The sequence below is a fragment of the Scomber scombrus genome, chromosome 15 (genome assembly GCF_963691925.1).
Source record: "Scomber scombrus chromosome 15, fScoSco1.1, whole genome shotgun sequence".
NCBI classification, from domain to species: Eukaryota; Metazoa; Chordata; class Actinopteri; order Scombriformes; family Scombridae; genus Scomber; species Scomber scombrus.
In genome coordinates, this window is record NC_084984.1 from 5,049,801 (window position 1) to 5,072,279 (window position 22,479).

A 22,479-nucleotide genomic window follows, 5' to 3' on the forward strand; every position below is an offset into this window, starting at 1 on the left:
GGAGAGATATGAAGGAAAGGTTTTCTTTCCTTCTTTTGGACCTGCTCTGCTCAACTGGTGGGGTTTGGTCTGGGAAGGGGAGGAGACAGAGAAACGGGGGGAGAGGGAGGGAAAGAGAAAACGGGGTGGGACAGACCCCCCCGCACAGACTCATACACACACACACGCAGACACACACACACACACACGTACATGTGCACTCAGACATGCACGCACACATAAATGCACACAGTTCTTCAAAGCCAAGTGGTTTTCATAGACATCCAATTACACTAAGAGATGACATCTGGGGAGCTGCAGCAGATAAATAAGGTGAAAGGAAAGACAAGATTCAGTCACCTCAGAGAAACTCCAGATAACCAAAGAGAGCAGCGCTGATAGAGATAGGGGAGAAGGAGAGGCAAAGGAAAGAGGGAGGGGGCCAATGGAGAGGGAGCCACACACAGGAGGAAAGAAGAGAGGCAACGCACCGCTCCAGCGCTCAGACTCCGAGAGGCAAGGACGGAGGCGAGATAGGGAGCTCAGCTCACTGACAGACGCACAACAAGAGAAGAGAAAGACGAGAGCTCCCGGGCTCAGTTACACACTCAAGTAACTTCAAACCAGCTCCAACAAACCAGGAGAAACAAAGAGAGAAAAGAAGAGAAGAAAGGAAGAAAGTCTGGATTCTTTGACTCTTTTTTTGTGACCTGCCTTGCGTGGATTTCTTTGGACATTTTTCGAGTACCAGCGTTAATCCTCTTCTTCTTTTTTTTAACTTCCTGTTTTTATTTATTTATTTTGTCCTGAGCAGTTTAGCATCTTTTATCTAGACCTTCTCCACCTCCCTGGACTGGAGAGGATAAATGTTTTGGGGACATGTGTGCGGAGTAGATTTTAGTGTATCTGAATGAACTGATATTGTGACTTTTTGTGTTTGGATGCGAGAGTTTTGGTGTGTATTCAAACTTTTTTTTTTTTTTAAAGGGGATTTTGAGAGTGTGTTGGTGTGTGTGTGTGTGTGTGGTAACCAGAAGTAGAGAGCGGCTGTCTCAGGAGGAGAGGGAGGAGGCGAGAGGTCTTTGAGGCGAGCCCCCAGTTGTTCCCGTTGCGAGGTGATCTGAGTTATGGATGTTGACGCATTCCTGCGGCGCTGCTGAGGAATAAACAGCACCGGGGACTACAGCAGAGACAGCCGCAAAACTGCAGGCTTCACCACCACCAGCAGCTGCATTTACATCACCACGAATATCAACGATAAGTGTACATCTGCTACCACGAATCCTGCTCCGATCACATCTACTGCAGTCAGCTCAACTACCACTACCAGCCGTTCTACAGGTTTTAACACCTACAGTCCCAGAGAGGTTGTGGGTCCCCAGACAGAGGAGGTTTAGTCGGTCAGTCAGGGGGGGTGTCTCCCACTCTCATTCCCTCTCCTTGCACCCAGCTCAGCATGCCCCAGCCCCTGAGCACCTCCACAGCTCTGCCAGCTCCACTACCATGTGTAGATGGACAGTGACACAAGGTGCACCGGTCGCCTGGTTCTCCTCCTGCCCCTGCCGCAAACCTCCTTCACTCCTTCTCTCCCTTACCTTCCTCCTCCTGCTGCTCCTGCTCGGGCCGTCCTCGTCCTCGCCCCTCTCCGCTTTGTCGTCGGACTCTGACAAGAACCACAATGCACAAGGAGGGACCCCTCCTCACTTCTTCATCTCACGCCCCCCACCATCTCACTCCTCGCCCGCACCGCTGCACGCATCCTCTGCGAGGTTGCCACGGGCGACCAATGTGTCATCATCCTCCGCGATGGTCGTCGGTCGTCACGTGCGGAGCAGCTACAACCACCTACAAGGAGACGTGCGCCAGAGGAAACTGTTCTCCTACCAGAAATTCTTCCTTCGCATTGACAAGAAAGGAAAAGTTAATGGCACCAAAAGTGAGGACGATCCATACAGTAAGTCTAATATCTTGTTTTAAACAGTATTTAACTGTGAAAATGGCAACTTATGAGAATTTGAAAGCAATCCTGGAATTGTTTTAAGCGTTTACTGGTTACTTAAGATCATGTATTATTTATCAGGGCTTGACAGTATCTGATGATATTAGCCATTTTGTTATTTTCAAGACATATTAGTTGTATTAAAAAGGGATGCAAGAGCAGCTGGACACAAAGGGAAATCCACTTTGCCAAAAATGCACATATCTGTTAATGATAGCGCAGTGGTTGTGTTTATCTGTGGAGAGTAATGTTTCTGTTTTCCCTCCCTGGGCAACAGTGCACTATAAGACAGGTGACTAGGCAAAGGAACAAATAACAGAGCTGCGTGCTTTTCAGCCTTTTCACCATGTGTAGAGGCAGGCACGTTTGCCAGATTACAGAGAGTTCGGGAAAGGAGAGCATGACAGTAGGAGAGAGGGAGAGGAGGAGGAAAAATAAAATGAGTAAGCCAGGCAGATAGAAGGAGAGATGATCCACTGGAACCAATTAGAAATTGCCCAGAGAAAGTTCTTCCTCTTTGAGAAAATATCAAAAACACAGCTATTACCAAACCCCTGGGGAGAATGACAAGTACACTTACTCCTTGCTGCTATTGTGCCACAGCTATAATAGTGGTGGGCATATGCTAAGTATGAGGTTAAAACAGACTTAGATGTAGAGTAATGACCATGCCGTTCCCGCTCCTTTTTTTCTGGTTGTACATTTTGCGGGTTGTGTGATTTTAACCTTTATTTATCCAAAGAAGGGTCACTGAGCACACATGCTCTTTTGTCAGCACCACTCAGCCTCACATTCACACACAGTTACACTCTGTCACACTGGGTATACCTTGAATTCTTCCTCCGCCGAGCGCAGAGTAACTCCACTGGCAGGAGGCAGGTTGATGTACCCCAACTAGTTTTTGAAGGAAATGTGTAATTGAAAGTGTAAATAGCTAGAATACTATGCAGTGGATTAAAATGTTGATAATGTATAAATGCATCTATGTTTAAATCTCTTCTAAGATAATTCATTAAGATATTCATTAAGATTGCTTATTAAAATAAAATGGTGAAACTTTGTTTTTAAAGTTACTCGTGTTACTAAACTGTAACACGACATAATGTTAAAATATAAATACTTTTAAAGACAGGTAAGGGTTATCATAATTAATTATTTATGACTGATCCAGAGCAGGAAATCAGCTGTTATCGTTCTGTAGCCCACATCTTTATCTTCTAGTTAAACACATCTGGAAGTTCTCCAGGGCGACCAGTCTTTTGGCCTCAGAGGAGCTGCACTGCCTGAGGGCACATTGACAGTAGTTGTTGAGGGAGAACAGAACATTACTCCCACATTTACCTGCCCAGAGTTTCTCTGCCATCTCACTGAATTAGATGGGAGACATCCAAACCACGAGCTAATTTCTCAAAAGATTATACAACAGCTTCTCGCTGCATTACGTCTATTGTATGTGTCACAGCATGTTAAGCATGTGTGTCTGGGAATGTAATCTTCCTAAATGCATGTTTATCACTCGCACACCTTCATACACATGTCATAGGTTTGTATGCATCTGTCTGTGGGTCTGTGGTGTGTACAAGTCTCTCCTGCTGAGAGCGCACACACACACACACACACACACATACACACACACACACACACACACACACACACACATACACACACACAAGCTGGAGCACAGAGAGGCCAGTCTTGCACATGGCCTCCATATGGCAAAGCCCACTTTTATTAGGGCCGGGGCCAGTGTGAATATGTGTGTGCATCATGTGTGTGTGTGTGTGTGTGTGTGTGTGTGTGTGTGTGTGTGTGTGTGTGTACGCGTGCATGTGTGTGTGTGTGTGTGTGTGTGTGTGTGTGTGTGTGTGTGTGTGTGTGTGCCACTCAGACACCAAGGCTCTGCCAGACATGGCTGAAGGAATTTCAATTAGCGTCTCTTCCTCCCTCCCCTTGCCTGCAGTCCTCTCTGACACACACATGCGCGCGCGCACACACACACACACACACACACACACACACACACACACGCACACAAGCTTTTACACACATGCACATAAAGAGCTCAACCATTAGGGTGCAACGTGTCACTAACTATAATGGCATCAGGTCATGGCATTAGAGGCGCAATCCATCAATTTCAACAGCTCCTACAACTTGATCGTAGGTATGAACTTTATAGAGGAACACAATCGAAAATATGAAGACTTGGCTGCGGAGGCCAAACTTTTAGGCTGTATTTTTTCTTGGCAGCATATTAAGTAGGCATTTCATCAAGCCGCATCTACCTGACAGCAAGTGCAGATGTTTAACATGTTTCAGACAAAAGACAGTGGGTGGAAACTGGAGAAATGTAACTGTGATGAAATAATGATTAAATGATGTGTGTGTGTGTACTCACAATCATACTAAATATACAACACGCATACTATTTGTTACAGTATATTCATCTGTGCAAACGCTGGTGCAGCAGTTTGTATGCTAATGCACCACCTCCCACAATTTTGCATTCACTTTAAAAATGAGCAGAGAACAAACTGTACCCTTCAAACTACCCTGACGGAGAACATGGACGTGGTATCTGACATGCTACATCTCATGTTTGCAATACGTTTCCAATAAGCTTATTTTTCAACGCTACAGATGATAGCATTGTTATATAACATTGATCATTTATACTGTATAAGTGTGGAGTTGATAGGACAAAAACAGCTTCAAAGCTGCACAGACTTTTTGGCAAATAAATGCTTTGATGCAGATTTCTGGCCTTTATGTGCTCATTAAAAACACCTGGCTCTGAGCAGAGCTACATTGCTTTCAAAATCCACTAAATATAAACATACTGAATAATGTAATATTCCTACAAGAGCTTATTAGTCAGAAAAACAGACCATTGATTTAGAAGAGTGTCACATTGAAAAACACTGAGGCAGTAGTTAGTATGGTTATCTAATAGTCTGGTAATGTTCAGGAGGTCAGATTGCAAATGAGAGTCATTAGACGGTGTCAGAGGTGATGAAGAAGTTGTAGGTCCGGCTCCGGGGTCGAGCTTCTCCTCCACAGCCGAGCCTTTCTAATCATGTTGTCAGAGTTAAGTGCAGCGCATCACTCAGGGTTGAAGGCTCATATTGTTAACATGCGCTCAGTGGTGTGTGACCATGTTTATCCATTTGTATTCACATGATCAGTGCCCATCTATCCATCTCACCTCATAAAGCCTTTAAAAGAAGGCACGCTAACAGTCTGAATGTAAAAACCCTGCCAGGCTTCCATGTGATTAGCATCGATCCTTCCGCTGACCATAAGCAACAAGACTCTCCTTGTTTTCTTCCCTCGTCGTTGTCCACGGACTGTCACATCTTGTATACAAACAGTTGAATAAAGCAATGAAACAAATGGACATGTGTTTGCAGTTGGACCGCAGACCTGCGGTAACGCGTCGCTCAATTAGTATTGTATGGTGCCAACTTGACTATAGCTGGAGATTTGAATCTGGCTGCGGCCACCTGGATTGTAAAAGCTGCCACACATCTTTATTGTTAACATTAATCACAGTAGACGCATTACCCACTAACGTGAATGAATCCAAACGCACTGCAATTTATGGATAGTCTAATACACTGGACGTTATTCTGACTTAGTGCATGTTTTCCATGTGTAGGCTAATTACACAGGTCTGCCCCCTCTGGTCTGACCCTTACCTACTGACCCGAGTCAGGAAGCTTTGTTAATGGAAAGGTCACAGCTACACATAGTGCATCACTTTGGGCTTTTCTGTCACTCTGGGATTGAACATTTCTTGTAGTTTGAGTAATTTGAAATGATTTTGGTATGCAAGACTACAACAAATTTGAATTTTTGATGGAGAAATTATATTAAAATTCTGCTTAAGGAAATTATTTTTCCTACACTACAAATATCTCCATCTTAACATCAATTATTGAGTATTAAATGCAATGTTTTCTTACAATATGTGACACAATCTGCAAATACAAATCCACACCAAAAACATTGAGAATCGCTCTGGTCAGTTTTCTCTTTCATCAGCAAGAATCTAGAAGAAAGTTGTGTTCAAGAAGCATCTGAATAAGGCTGACCAACAGTTGTCTTTCTCCTCTGCATTCATGAACTTCTAATAACCCAGCGGGGTTACGACACTAAGCAAAAATGTGACAAGTGCTTGACCTTCTTGAATTTTTCAACATATTCTTGAATCTAGTCCCAGTCTTTTCACTTTCTGTTTCTGGATCCTTTTTTTATTTTGTTCTGTCTACTTTACTTTTTCCCTCCTCCTCCTTCTCTGCTCTCGTGGTTGATGAGCGTGTTTAAGGTTCTCATGGGAAAAGGTAACAGTGTGGCTCATAAAAGAGAATTATGAGGAGATACGGGATGTACCAGAGGTTAGTGTCAGAGTTGCTTTTCATTCTAAGTTACTTTGACATCTTCATGGATTCTCCTCTCAAACAGTCGTAAATAAAAGCGGTGTGCAAACGCCATGAGCTACAAGCTTGTTCAGGAAATACTGAACCTATCATTGACTACTCCTAAAGCTGCCACAGCCAAGTACAATCACATTCAGCTGTGCTCTGAAAAAATACAATAAACCTATACTACCCACACACTCCCTCCTATGTTTGATCCCTCTGATCTTCCCTCCAACTACACTGATGGTAATTTTACTTATGGCTATAACAAACAGGTGCTTTTTACTTCATGCAAGACCTCTGATTAGGGCTGTGATGGTATAAATTTATTGTTATTGCAGTGAAAAAGAAACGTAAGGGGATACATGCCCAGTCCTCCTTTTTTAAGAGAGTCCAAAAATCATTTTAATAGATTAAAAGGTTTGGATTTGACTGCAAGAACCTGTGCGAAAGCTGAGCAGTGTGCAGAGATGATCGATGTGTCTGTACACCAGTCTTTGACCTTGTCAGTCCTTACTGGACAATGAGCCAATCCTGGATAGCGGAGTTGGAGATACTTTAATGCAGCCACGTCTTGGTGAAGATGATGGCACAGCAGTTTGTCATTTCTCTCCGGGAGGTCAGAGGCAGTCTTAGGTTGTCTAGTTTATTCTTGATGGAGCTGACGTTGGAGAGGAAGACTGACGGGAGACCTGGTGGACTGTGGTTAGATTTTAACCTAGCGTAGGTGCAGGTTCGCGTGCAGCACTTCCGCTTCCTTAGGCACCCATTTTGTTGTCCCCCTTGATGGTCGTTCTCCTGGAGCGGGGGCAAGCCAAGGCAACGACATATCCAACATATCTGCATCCGTTTGTGTTTGACATTTAAAAGGGAAAAAAAATGATAATAAGGATAATCACATGTCCACAGCCCTACTCCTGATTGGCTGGAAACAAACTAAAAATCGTGGATATGAAGAGTGAAATGAGTCAGGACACAATACAATCACAATTTCAATGTATGGAGAAGCAGGTTTTTCATTGTGTATGGCTCTTCATGGTGATGTTTTGTTCATAATCTCAGATACAGCAGGGGTCTGGATCAAATCATGTCAGCTCTGATTCATGACTTGTTTTACTGGAATCCACAGAGGAAACTCTGTCAATTTCCTGTTGAAATCTTGCGTAATATTGATTATTATCATCCGTGACAGTAATGTTATGTTACTGTAGCTGACATACACTGTAGCTTCACCCCATACATTTAGAAATTACTTTATGGTTAATGGATCCGAGCCAAAGCACTGATGGTGAAGGTGTCGTAACCTTTAACGAGCCATTTACTTGTATTTTACTGGACGTATAATGGCACTTTGCAGAAGCCATTGCAAAATCTTTGGTGCCCAAAGTCTCAAATGTTCAGTTTGGAATGATATTTAATATGAGCCCCAGGAATCAGGTCCTTGAAGTCGAGAAAGAAAAAATGTTCCTGCACTGAGAAAACCAGCATGTTCTGATATACAGGCCTTTTTTTGAAGACTTAAGTTATTAAATGCAACAATGACAAGTAAAATTTTTTAATGACTCTGAAATAAATTGTAATTGAAAACACAAAAGTCAAATTGTTGCATTATCAGATGTAATAAAAGCAATATGATTTATGCAACTTCTCCCCTCTCCCTGCCTTGGCAGCACTTTTCAATTCTCATCTCTCACACAGAGATGAGTCCAGAGGTTCAGATGTGCCTTTGACCCCATTACTGCACGTACAGGGTCTTTAAAGGAGCATGTGTGTGTTCAGGCTTTTGGGTGTGTCAGGAATGTTGATGAGCACTGAAAATGATCACAAAAACCTTCCACAGTTAAAGTTTCCCATCAAGATATTAAGACGTTTCTACATCGTTAAAGTGCAGTTTTTATACTTTTGAACGCTGAGTGTTTTCGCCAGGAGTCACCAAGGACAACGACAGGATCCGTCTCATTTTTCCATCACCGTTTACATTTTTCCTGTCATCGCTGCTTGATATTTTCCCATCAATTCGCTCCCCTGTCCATTAATGTGTCAGCTACAACAGGACTGAAATAAGAGCCAGATTTCTGTAGGCAAACTGAGGCAGTCCCGCCGCAAACCCCACCACTCCCGGACCACCTTAAACAAAAGTCTTTCAGCAGCAAATCATGATCCTGTAAGATCGTGCGCAGCTTTGGAGCACTTCGTCTCTCTGAAGAGAAAAGAGCTCAAAACGCCAAGAGTCCATTACTGTTCACAAAGAATCTAAAGTTGGACTTTTTCTGGTTTTGATGAATGGCTCTTTTCAGTGTTTATGGTATGTGGAGGATTCTCACTAAATATGATCAGAAGAGACGGAGATAAAGAGATAAAGACACAGGAGGAGATATTCTACAACAAGTCCTGAATCATTTACCTGATTTCTAAACTATCGAGCTTTAGTTTAAATCATTTCTGCGTAACTGGCACGTAGTACACAAATCTTTTAAATCGGTAATGGTGTACTTTACAGAAACACTTGAGATGGATTTACAGTTAAGCCATACAGAAAAACGTTGCTGACAGCAAATGCTACATTTTCTAATACTTTATGTTGTTATATCAACATCATGGCGGTCACTGGGAAGTTGGAGGCAGCGCTACTTTGTTCAAGAGGCAAAAAAAGATGAAAATCACATGAAAAGATAAAATCAAACCAATTTAAAGCTCAAATTATAAAAATGAAGTTATAGGCTATTTCAGAAATTCTAGTTTTTAAAGCTGAAGCTGAAGCTAGAGCTAGTTCAGGATTTGGTCAAACAACCATAAAGTAAACAGTAAATATTTTGATGATTGATTCATTATTAATTAGAATACATATGTTCAATCTCAATTGCCAAACATTCACTGCTTCAAGGTTCCCCAATGTGAGAATTTTCTACTTTTGTATGTTTTATATCACTGTAAAACTAAATATCTTTGGGATTTGGACTGTGAAGTTGTGTATTTTTCACTATTTTCTGATATATAAGAGACAAACCAATTAATCGAGAGAATAAACATCAAAATATTCCAAAAAATCCATAGAATCATTCCAACTCAAGTCCTTTTAGAAAATAAACAACAACAACAAACTGTACTGTAGCATCATTTTATCTGACTTTTTTAAATTTATATTTTTACAAGCAGCTACACTGAAAAATGCACACAAAGCTAAATACTGTACTAGTGTCCTTTCAGTCTGAACCTGGTGCATGTGAACAGGCAGAATTCACAGCCAGTAAAGCAGTGGGAGGTGAAGAAAAGCATATGTGACAGATAACAGGGCTGCTTCAATATAGACACCATGTGCTATAGGAACCCCCCCCCCAAAAAAAAAAAATACACACACACCTCATGCTCCTTGCTCTCAGTCACCCCTAACCCTGCCCCTACACACACAAGTTTGTTTAGCTATCCTTGTAAGGACATTGCATTGACTTCCATTCATTGTGGATAGCCTAACCTAACCTTAACCAGAACATCAAAATAAAGTTTTGCCTCATTAGGACCAGGCTTTGGTCCCCCATGAGGACTTCTGGTCCCGACAAGGCCGGTGTTTATACCGGAAAAGGTCCCCAAGAGGTAACAAAAACACACACACGTGCACACACACACACACACAAAGACACACACCATGAAAGTGAGGCTCCTAATGGAGTCATCAAAGGTAGAGCTGAGAGCTCAGAGCTGAGTCCAGAGAAGCATCTGGACAGCCTGGTCGTTTGAACAGAGCAGCCAGCAATGCCAGCTAATTACCGTGTGTGTGTGTGTGTGTGTGTGTGTGTGTGTGTGTGTGTGTGTGTGTGTGTGTGTGTGTGCACTATGTATACGATCATAAATGCATGTTTAACGCAAAACAAATAAAATAATACACAGAGAAAGATGCATTTGACAAACAGAATAATATTTGTACATGTCTGTGCAAATATAATAATATTTGTGGTGTAAAATAACACGATTTCTGAAGCTGAAAGTCCAGCGCCAACAACTAAAACCACAACAGTTGGGCAACATCACACTGGCAGCTGAACTATAAATGAAAAATGTGTGAAATGCAGACAACCGTCACAGCACATTGCCTGAAAACATAACTCCTGCCATGTCAGGCCTGTGAAATGTTTTGACAGAAACTGGCAGCTTTGGCACTTTATCATGTTACAAAGTCAACTGTGTTAAAGGAATCACAATAACTCAGGTGGTAATGTTTCTTTTCTTTTTTTTTTTTTCTCCTCCCGATCAAAATCACCATTAACATGGCAGTGAATTTCTCTTGGGTTTCCTCCCAGCTGTTCTTAAATGTGTGTGACATAACTCGCTGTGAGCTTGCTGCGTGCGGTAAAGTGATCTCAAATTATGTGGATTAGAATGACCCGCGCAGACGAAACTTAACGCTATCTGTTGGCTAGGCGGATAGACCTCTGGTATTTTAAACAGAGGGATTTCACTCAGGTGATCCGTTTTGTTTTATTTTTTTACTTTTTTTTTTTTTTTGGAATAATCTGGGTTTGTTTTTCTTTTCGTACCTTTGCCAGTTTTGAAATCACACACAGCTTGAACAGTGTGGTTACGGCTATTTCAGTCCAACAAGACAGTGATGTGAGTGTTCCTGTCAGGGTAGGAAATAAAACCATTATGGGAGCGAGAAAAAGTTAAATAATACAGTGAGTGCAGGTCAAATAGAACCACCCAGCTAATGAAAAAAATACTTGAGAAGAAACCAATTCAGAGTAGTGCGCATCGTATCTGTTTTACATGATTTACAACCCAGAAATGTAATGTGTGCAAAACACATTCTAAGCACAAATCTGTTCACCAAAATTTCTATTTGTCAAAAAAAAAAAAGGAAAAAAAAGAAATAGCCATATTGAAAATCAGAAACAGGCCTCTGTTTTTTCATCTTCAGTCAAAACCGTCAGCCGCGCAGGCTTTTGATGTGGCCACTTAACACAGGATGATACTGTTGTCAACCACATCAGTCTAAACCAATACCTCAATGCTCCTCAAAACACATAATATACAGCAGTTTCTACTCCAACCCAGTATCTTCGCCAGCTCTCGCCCAAGCAAACTGCGCAACCGAGACATGTTTGTTCTCTCTCAGACTTCATAACGAGCCGGAAATCTTCGACCAAACTCCGAAGAAAAATAATGCAAAAGAAATAGACGAATCCTGTCAAACCACGGGTGGCTCGAAAGCAGCCAAGAAGAGTCTTTCTGCATAAAAAAACCTTTGTGTGAATGCATTTCATTCATTGTTATTGTATTTGAATGATCAAATACAGGAAAACGTATCTGATTTGAGTATATTGGTGGTCCATTTCTTTCTTCTGATTCCTTTTATTGTTTTTTTCCCCCTTTTCTTTTGAGTGTCTGGTGGTTGAATGGATGAACACTCATGTCATCATTAATACAAGTCACCGTCAGTCACTTTGTTGCCATAGTTTCAAAGAGAAAAATGATTTGGTTTTAGACCTCAACTGATGCTAATCAGATATTAAATTTGTTTTGTTTTTTTAAATATTATACAACAATATAATACAATTGTGTCTCAGATGTTTAAATCTAACAAAGAGTTTGAGAATTAGTCACTGCAGAGAAACACAGGAACAGTCAGGGGGGTTCATCCAAATATCCAAGTGTTGGAGCTAGAATAAAAGAAGCGGACCGTTCTCCTGTTCATCTCACTGGGGGGAGTTCATGACACAAGCTAGTGACAATATTTCACAATAAAGAACGAGACCTCTCCGGGATCCTGGCATGCAGTCGACCCACTCACAGCTGGTCGCCGTGTTGAGGTCACGATGTGAACAACCGCAGTATAATCTTCAAAAAAGCCCCTGGATAAACAGTGGAAACATTTTCACAACCTCCCTTAACCTTTAGGTTCAGCTGGAGTCTCACTAACAGTGTTCCCAAAGAGGCCGGCCGGGGGTCGAGGGGAGGTCTGCATATGTGTGTGTTCCTCTGTGTGTGTGTTCCTGTTTGTATCCATCAGCATGTTTTTATGCATACGAGTGAGATTTTGGGAGTTTTGTAGTTGCACAATTTGTGATACTGGTGCCATCGTCTTCCTCAGTCTGCTCTCCGTAGTAGTTATTATTAAATTTCTCAAAACTGACAATTTATATTTATTAAAACTAATGACTTTATTTTCTGTAGCATAAGGTCAAAAGTACATCCAATTCTGGTAGTGACACTTTTTAAACCAAAATGTGTTTAATTGGGCAAAAAACCACATAACTCTACAGCGGGACCCTCTGTAGTTCTTATCCAATTGAGACAAATAGATTATCAAAAGACTACTCTCTGTCCCACAAAGCCCATTGTTACTGAATGTTACTGAATGCCAGAGTGTGTTATGAAGGAACAGCCTAACAAGATCTCAGTGTCCCCAGTTTCTGGTTAGTCATTTTTAAAGGCTTAAGTCTACAGTGGAGAGGGAGGAACGTTGAAATTCTGACCAAACAGAGTAAACCTGAGAGGCTCGGCATACAAAAAAATTGATTTAATGAGAATAATGATGAGGACAAAAGCAGCATTGAGGAGAGGAGAAAAGAGAAAAAGAAGAGTGACTGGAAATCAGAGGCGAAAATGGAAACACTACATTTTAAAACAAGTCAAACTATCGCATCTTTTCTTCTGCATAATATTCACATAACAGTACAGGATAGAAATGGACTTTAATTTTCATTTCCTTTTGCCTGTATTCTGGAAACTCTGCCAAAATTAGTGGTTAATCTGGATGGAAACTTGGCTTGTGAGGTTAAGAAATTATACCACATACTAAGCAGAGGTTAGAAAGTTTAAGGGAACCAGACAACAAAGCAACAACAACTATCCACACAATGTGGTGAGCGTAAAAATCTCAAGACACCAGCACTCCTGACCTGCCAATACCACAAATAATCATGACTACAGCCAAAGCTATAGATCAGACAATGGTTTAAATTGACAAAAGCTGCTGTTGAGTTGCTGCATTCTGTATGTTTGGTTTTGTATTAGACGTTCAAAAAGGCAGATTTCTAGTCATGTTGTGGATTTGACAGTCACAGCGGAGTTGGGATTTGGCTACAAACCCATTTAATATGGTAGTGGTCTTTATGAAGTGGTTAATGAACAGTTTCTTACTGTTAGAGGGCCAGGTTGTGTTTATTTGTACTTGTGGCTGTGTCAGTGTTACGGTTTGGGTTTGACTGGCAGAGACCCACTTGGCTTGTTTTTATGAAAGTTGTAGTGTTGCCCTGTTACACACAGGTGTTTGCCCTTGGTAATTTCTTAAAAAAATGTTGATAGCGGAAAATGTTCGTGCCTTTTATATTAAGTGAATCCTGTGTGCTATTTGCACTTTCAGTGTTGGGTCATAACTTTTTTTTTTTCCCTTTACACTTGAAACATAAATTTATAATAAAGTTGTTGGGCTGTGATCCAGGGAACGCAGGGAGGGAAAAAAACAGACTTTTCCCTCTTCAGAAAAGGGAATAAAATACATGAAAAGTCTCAAGACACCAATATAACAAGGTGTTGAATGAGGAATATTAGAGTAAAATAACAAAAAAAAAAGGTTTTAAGAGTAATGTAGGTCTAACAGCAGAATTGAAACCGTTTTTCAAGGTGTGTATTAGCCTGCATCTGTGTGTGCTTTTATCACAGAAACCTGATGTGTGTTTTAAGCTCTGGTCCTGTTTTTCTCCGTCTCCTTGCCATAAACTCTTTTGCTGCAATCTAAGCCTTTTGTTGCAGCATGGCCTTTTAACTCGCAGGCAGACGGGCTGCTTCTGGTAACTGGTAAAGGAGGCCATAAAAGAGCCCTGTGCTTTGGTTTCTGACAAACCACATCAAACAGGATGAGGGGGGAAAAGGGTTTGAACAGGTGGACCGGCCTCTAGCACAGCACAGACGGATTTTTTTTTTTTTTTTTTTTTTGACAGATCACCGCTCAGAAATGTCAGCTGTGGTGCAGTGAGATGGAACATTTTGAAGCTGATAGATCAGCGCTGTGTTGTGGTACAGCGACTGCTTTTAATGCGTGTCTGTGTGAGTAATAGACTTAACAAAACAAGCCAACATGATGCACTGTGAGCTACAAAAATCTTCTTGAAGTTTAGAAGTTTAACGACCCTTTATTGACTAAGTAAGGGAATTGAGGGGGATGGATTAATGCCAGTGTGCACCTCAGCCAAAGAATACATTTAACACAAAAAGAAAAGCAAAACAGAAACAAAACACGGAGGCCATAAACAGTTAAAAATAAACCAACAGCACACATAAAGTACACAGAGAAAAGCTCTTAGCCACTTCAAAACATCACAGCTCATTTTTTAACCTTTTTTTTTAAATGCATTTCCAAATGCAGAAGTGTTTCTTATTGTTTTGAAATAGCACTGAGAGATAGAAACAGATTTTTGGAGAGCGGTAAAGCTCAACAGTGAGTCGATGCTCTCAGATGTCTTCATGTGAAGCTACAAATCTCTGACTAACGATCACATCAGGACTGGAGGATATTGTGAATTTCTGCCTGAGTATAAGAGAAAGAGGAATGATGGCAGCAAATGGCATCTGGTGGACAGACAGGTATACTTTATATGAGATTTAAAGTTTAAAGAACTAAGTAGAAGCCATTTGATCTTCAACTATTTCATCTTCTCATACTGTATTTATTGTTTGCTGCTTTTCCTGCTCATCACAATTTATCAACTTCCTCCTCAAACTTAAGGAAAATATGAAAATGTGTGACTCTAGAAAGAATGGATAATTAACAATTATTAATTGTTCTGGATTTTGGCCTCAAGTCATGTTTGGTAACTGGATTAATAGGTCCAACTAATTAATTTTTTAATGATGGAAACACACAGATTAAATAGATTTTCGGGTTGTCCGTTCATAACTTGAACAAGAATCTGACACTTTGAAAGCTCAAGAATGACAATAACAGACCTTTAGAGATACTCTGGATGTACTCCCGCTGTTTCTCCCTCCATCCTCCCTCCTATTCCTGCAACCACTATTGCTGCACTTCCTACTGGCCCCTGTTAGCTAATCCTCTCAAACCCCTGATAGTTTTATGGCTTGGTGTAACTGACTTTAGGATGAGAGAAGAAAGGGCCGGAGACCACAGCTTAAACCAGTAATTGGTTCAGGCTTGAAAACTGATACGGACGCCTTGACCTCTTGCCAAACTGGCAGCCAGAAAGCCTCTCTCCGTCCTGTCCGTGTGCCTGCCTGCCTGCCTGCCTGCGCTCCCCTGGTCAGAAAAACAAACATAGAGCGGAGAAATGTTTTTTCCTGGCTTACACCTCGGTCCCAGGGCATGCAGCCCACAAGCTAACCAGCAAATGAACAGGGGGCAAGAGGCCGGTCTGAGGTCTGACTGTCACATAGTGAGGCAGAGAGAGAGAGGAGGGAGACGAGACTGGGGCTCACTTGTGAGGAAGAAACTGAGATGATTTAGGTTTCTCCTGCAGAATTTCAGGGTTTAACGGCTAGACTTTTAAACCGATATTCTTACATTCAAATATCTGCTTTTGTGATGTTTTAGATCCAACAATCTCTCAATTTTGATATTAAGAAAATATGACTTACACTCACAAGAAACAATAAAGTCCATAAATTTGAGAGCAAGTGCAGGAAAGATCAGTCAATAAATCAATTAGCTAATGGACCAAAAAAATATTCAACAGCAATTCTGATAATCAATGCTCAAGTGTGAGGATTTTTTGCTTTTCTGCTGGTTTTTTTCACTTGTCTTTGGGTTTTGTACTGACACTTAAAAAGAAGAACATTTGCGATATATAATGACAATAATCATTATCTGTAGCCCAATTTGGGGCCGTTCATATTTAATCAAGAACAGCAACAACTGATAAAATGATCTGATAAAATTACTTTAGCTTTAAGTTCTAACATATTTGTCTCTCTGTCCCTGCTGCACAGGTATTCTGGAGATCAAGTCAGTGGATGTGGGAGTTGTGGCCATCAGGGGCGTCAGCAGTAACTACTACCTGGCAATCAGCAAGAAGGGAGATCTATACGGAGCGGTGAGTAGTCGTTTCAGCTTTGAAATACTTTTTTAAAACAACAGACGAGGCAGCGAAGACTCTTTTCCAGAAATAGGAACCGCAGTTAGTCAGTGAGAGCTGCTACCTACCTCTCCTCTCTTCTCCTCTCCCCTCCATTCAGAAACAGGAAACACAATACTTCAGTTTCTCTATTCTGCTTCAGTCCCTCTGGGGGGAGAGCAGCCCTTGTTTCATCTGTTTTCTCTCTCTCTCTCTCTCTCTCTCTCCCTCTCTCTCTTTCCTTTCTTTTTTTCTTCATCTCATTCTCTTCCCTTTTCTTTTTTTTTCTCCTCTTTTTTCCTTACTTTTGAAAAGACCTAACTTTCAGCGTGTCTCTCTGGGAGCCACACCACAGATGAAATGACACACGGTAGAAAAGAAAGAGAGGCATTCTGTTGCATGGCCTGAAACTGAATTCCCATGACGTCTTCTGCTCGGTGCAACACAGGCCACAGTAACACAGCGCTCGAAGGGCCCGGCGTTCGATTACACTTGATGGGTTTACACAGTGACTTCTTTATCCAGTGATAATCAAATGAAATCATTGTTTCATTATATTGCCAGATCAATACATCTAAGTTACACAGAGGATTATGATCGCCTTTAGGACTTACCATGATTCAATTTGTATAAAATGATAAAGGAAAACCAACAAATTCACACAGTTGTCTGCAATAAAAGATTTTATTGTACTTCTTTATTAAATGTGGAGACTTTTTATACCTTTTAAAATTAGCCCACTAAGTCAGTAAGTCAAATGGTACTGACATTATTATTTTTCATTCCAATAATTTGATGTCACATATGATTACAGCTTCTTTTTTTTAAATCCCCTTTTCTAATCATTTAATTGAAATTCTGCCAGCACACACACAGACACAGACACACGGACACACACAGTCTGGTCGTACCGAGAGACCACTGTTAGTAAAAAAACTGCACAGTGTCTGTAAAATATTCTCATTTTGCTTTGGGAACATTCAGTTTTACTTCTGGAACCAATTTGAACAGCTGCGGCTAGATACAGAGAGAGAGAAAGAGAGTTATATTGTGTGTGTGTGTGTGTGTGTGTGTGTGTGTGTGTGTGTGTGTGTGTGTGTGTGTGTGTGTGTGTGTGTGTTGTGCATTCGGGGCAAGTACATTTTTTGCTTGCGAATATCGACTGCATCCATTTAACTGCCTGTTTAAGTGACATTCGCCTGAAGCACCAGGGCAGCTTCCAGTAAACTGACAAATGTTACTCTCTCAGATCATTTTCTCTTCATTTACCAGTGGGTGGTCACTGTGGTAATGTAAGCCACAAACATGGTGTCACGATGCTCTTTGCTGGCAAAAAGCCCCTTAATCTTTAAGACATCAGATCTCATGCTAACCTCCATGCGCCGTCCCGCCCCCCTCACTCGTCCAGTCCGCTGACACACAAACATTTACCATCATTTCATGTCCAGTTTACAATCGGCGTTGATTACACTGGGGATTAGTCTTAAGCAATAGCCGACCATGTGTTGATATGTGTTGATACAAGAATACTGACATGATGTTGCTGGGCTCAGACAAGGTCCAAAAGAAAAAGCATTAACATTAATAAGAATGAAAACAGTAACAAAAAGCAACAGCGGTGACAAACTCTTCGATGTCCAGTCCAGTAAGACAAATCACTTGCAGCTACTAATGACTGTTAAAAAATAAATAAAATTGATGATAATGACCTGAAAAATTAAGAAAATAAACTGAGACCAGACAACAAGATGAGGCTGTATTAAAAGAATGACTCACCCCAAATTGAAATCATCTATTGATATGATTTATTCACTTACAAGTCAAACAGTTTAATAAAAGATGCAGCGATGAAGCAAGCACAGCTGTACTGTGTAACAGCCTCATGACTTAGTGATTAGTTATTCAAAAAGGGCAAAAAATATGACCCTGAAATATCCACAGATCTCATGTAGCCTCATCCAAGTGCTGTCATTGACCCATATTTACACCCGTCTACATAAATCTGCTTTCAAAAACCATTAAAGCTCCACATTATTTTCATTATTTATTGGCATTTATTAATTCATCTGATGATTATTTTCTTCACAAATCATTTAGTAATTTAAGATATTCAGTTTATCAACATTTAAGACGAAGAAATGCAGCTAAATCATTTCTATTTGGAATTTAAGAAAATTTGGCAAATTTGCTTGAAAAGTAACTTCAAAAAGATCCCCGTCAGACATGTTTTAGGACATTAAAAAATCGATTGGCTCCTATCAAGTTGTGATGTCACAAATCATCATAGGCACCCTTCAACTCAGATTTAAGGCAAGCACTGAGACACTTTCCCCGTTCAGCAGATTAATGTGGAAAAAGCCTTCTAGTGTCAAACTCTCCACTATTTTGATGGCAGGATGAATTTAAACCATTAATTTTCATTGAAATAGTGACATATGAATTTGCCTTCTGACAGATGACCTATTGTCTGCTCTTACCAGACAGAGCAGAAAATACATCACACCAACTGTAAATCATCTAAAATCTTTGTCTCTGTACTGATTTATATGTGCATATCTCCCATTTACACTTTTCTTCTTTTCTTTTCCCCTGCAGAGGGACTACGGTCTGGACTGTCGTCTGATCGAACGCATCGAGGAGAACAAGTACAACACCTACGCTTCAGCGGAGTGGCGCAACAGGAAGAAGCACATGTTTGTGGGACTCAATGCCAACGGCAAGCCAATGAAGGGGAAGAAAACGCGGAGGAAAAACACAGCTACTCATTTCCTGCCCATCGTGGTACAACCGCGATGACTGGACATATCAGCCATGGGAGATCAGACATTATTGAAGTGACAGTGATGGCTACATTGGACAGATCTCAATCAGATCTGAATGATGCACTGAGGAGGAAAAGAATGGAAAACCTATAGACATTTTATCTCTGTTGGATAAAGACATTTCTATTTTTAAAGAAAGAAATAAGATATATTGGTATACAATGTATATATTATTTTCTGTTTTAAATTATAAAGTACATTGGCACAGTAGAAAATATGAAAAGAAATGACTTCTGTGCCAAAATGTGATTAGTAACTCACATTTCTAGATTTGTGTCCAAATGAAACACTTGACTAGGAAGTAAATGTAATAAATGTGGCAAAATGTGGAAGAGGAGAATGAAGAGTAAGTAAGGAGGAAGTTGTGATAGAAAGCTGACTGAGGAAAGCAGAAGAAAAGACAAGAATGATGAGAGTCAAGACAGCACCAACACAACAGCAAGTCTAACACTACCATGTTGTTTTCTTTAAATTTATTTATTTTGTGTAATATTTAAACAAAAAAGAACAAAAACACAAAAACCATTTATGCTTCTCTTTTTTGAATACTAATCATTTAAACCTGAATAAATATAAAAAAATATATTTGTCTTTAACTTGTTTGACTGACTTTGAATTCTTTTTACATAGTTTTATGGAGAAATAAACATCCAAGGAAATTCTTCAGTTGACACAGATAATTGATTGACTGTATTTTTTTTTTATTACCATGCAAAGTGCTGGGAATTAATAAACATAATGTGACGATGCTACACTGCAGTAGTACAAAACTGATGACATAACTACATTACATTCAGTAGTTAGTTTCCATTTTAAATGTAAGTATATAATTATAATCACACAAATGTAAAAAAGGTTTTTTATCAAGAGATTATTTGACTACATAATCTTAAATCAAGGTGTATTTACCATTTAATTAACCTCATCTCTATATATCCAAATTAGGGATATTTTTACAGCAGTAGTTGTTTTAGTAAGTATCTGCATGAATGAATAATCAGTTTTTGTACTCCACCTATGCTTGCGACATGGAGAAGCAGATGCTAAAATATCATACTATTAAAATTGCTTTAAAATTACAATATGACAATATTTGGAAGAAAATTTGGTTGATGATACGAGGCCGAATATCGCCCTGTGGAATCAGACATGACACGGTGTGGGGGGGGAAACGACCATCAGATTGAAGTTAAATTACAGCAGCAGTTAAGAGAAAGACGCCTGCACTAGCCTCATGCAGTGCTTTTTAAACCTGACACACTTTAACTCGTCTAGCTGGAGTTTTTCACTCCTTCCATGATTATTCCCCCCCCCCCAAAAAAAAAAGCTGAAATAGAGCAGAGGCTTTTGACTGTCCACTGGCAGCTCTGACAGCATTCAGGCTTGTATAACATTACAACTCTGTAAGTTTGCATCAATCTTCACACACCTATATCCAGACTCAATGAGCAAAGCCATTTTGTAACTGAAAATAAGCCTCATAAAAGATAAAACCAAAAGGCCACTCTGCTGGCCGTAAACACACCGCCAGTAGAGTCGGGCAGACTGATTGGACGGGAAGCACGCAATGCATTCTGGTTGTTGTAGGATTCCAACTTAAGAGCGATATGAGGAATCTACAGCCTTTCAACACCAATTTAAAAAAAATAATTGCACATTTCTACTACACTGAATCTGCCCTTTGAGATAATATTTTAAACTACGGTTTCAAAATGTCAAGAACGAACTTCAACACTTCAAATGTTCAAACTAGTTGCCAACTCTAAAGCATCAAAATCCTTGTTTTTTTTCTAAGTAAACCTTTATCTAAGCAAACAAGGTCCGTGACAAACTGTGAATAAGTGTTTGGATTAGTTTTAAAACCAAGACGTGAATCACAAAATCTGCAAGAGATTAGACTTTTGAAAGAAGCCCAGCAGACAACCTGGTTAATGAGTTCAGGGGTTTTCATTTCTCTGTGCAAAAAAACCCAGCTCCCCTTACAAGTACACATGGCAAACATGGCTTCCTGGAGGATAAACACTGTCTTTTATGTGATAACAACAAAGACAAAACAGGCTTTTAGAAATGGCCGCCGAGCACACACACACACACGCACACAAACACACACACACACAGATAGACACTTGGGCGGCTTGGTAAAGAGGTGTGTGCATCAGTGTGGTCTAACAGCTGGGAAAAGCCTCCTCCTTGACCTTACTTGTCTGAAAACCTGTTGCTGTGCCCCCCCGCCCCCCCCCAGAGACCGAAAGACACATGGAGCGGGGCATATGGTATAATGTAAATATCACTCTCTTGTTTATCACCTGATTCTAATTAACTATGATGTCATGTTTTCTTTATTCATCTCTCGCTTTGCCTTTTTCTTTTTCTTAAACGTGTTCTCTCTCTGGTGTTGTTGCTGTCTGGGTCCTGCCATTTCTCTCTGTGCCACATTCACATCCTTTTTCAGTTGGTTTCATTTCTCCTCCAAACTTTTGTCATGTCTTGGTTAAGTTCAGACAAATTCCAGCAATTAGTGGGAACAGACCTGGAGCAAGGTTATCACACACAAACACACACACACAGACACACACACACACACACACACACACCACACACACACACACACACAGACACACAGACACACACACCACACACACACACACACACACACACACACACACACACGACACACAGACCACACACACACACACACACACACACACACACACACACACACACACACACACACACACACACACACACACACACACACACACACACACACACACACACACAGCCTTCCTCTGCCCAGGGCTTGCAGCAGTTGTAATTTGTTCATTGCATTCCATCACTTTCAACTCTCTACCATCTGTTCTTCTGTCTCTCTCTCTCTCTCTCTCTCTCTCTCTGTCTCTCTCTCTCTCTCTCTCTCTCTCTCTCTCTCTCTCTCTCCTCTCTCTCTCTCTCTCTCTCTCTCTCTCTCTCTCTCCTCTCTCTCTCTCTCTCTCTCTCTCTCTCTCTCTCTCTCTCTCTCTCTCTCTCTCTCTCTCTCTCCTCTCTCTCTCTCCTCTCTCTCTCTCTCTCTCTCTCTCTCTCTCTCTCTCTCTCTCTCTCTCTCTCTGTGTGTGTGTGGAAGTTAATTTCCGAGTATGATGAAATCCACCAGACTCGGCTCGTCCCGCTGTGTTTATTACAAAAAAAGGTCCTCG

General features: G+C 40.8%; 1 protein-coding gene across 1 annotated transcript; it reads left to right on the forward strand.

Annotated features, from left to right (window-relative positions):
• Positions 1-1,152: 1,152 nt before the first annotated feature.
• fgf10a (fibroblast growth factor 10a) lies at positions 1,153-19,364 on the forward strand. Its single transcript, XM_062434747.1, has 3 exons — positions 1,153-1,933; positions 16,339-16,442; positions 19,059-19,364. The coding sequence occupies exons 1-3, from the start codon at positions 1,483-1,485 to the stop codon at positions 19,257-19,259; spliced, it is 756 nt and encodes a 251-aa protein (XP_062290731.1). The 5' UTR covers positions 1,153-1,482; the 3' UTR covers positions 19,260-19,364.
• Positions 19,365-22,479: the final 3,115 nt, after the last annotated feature.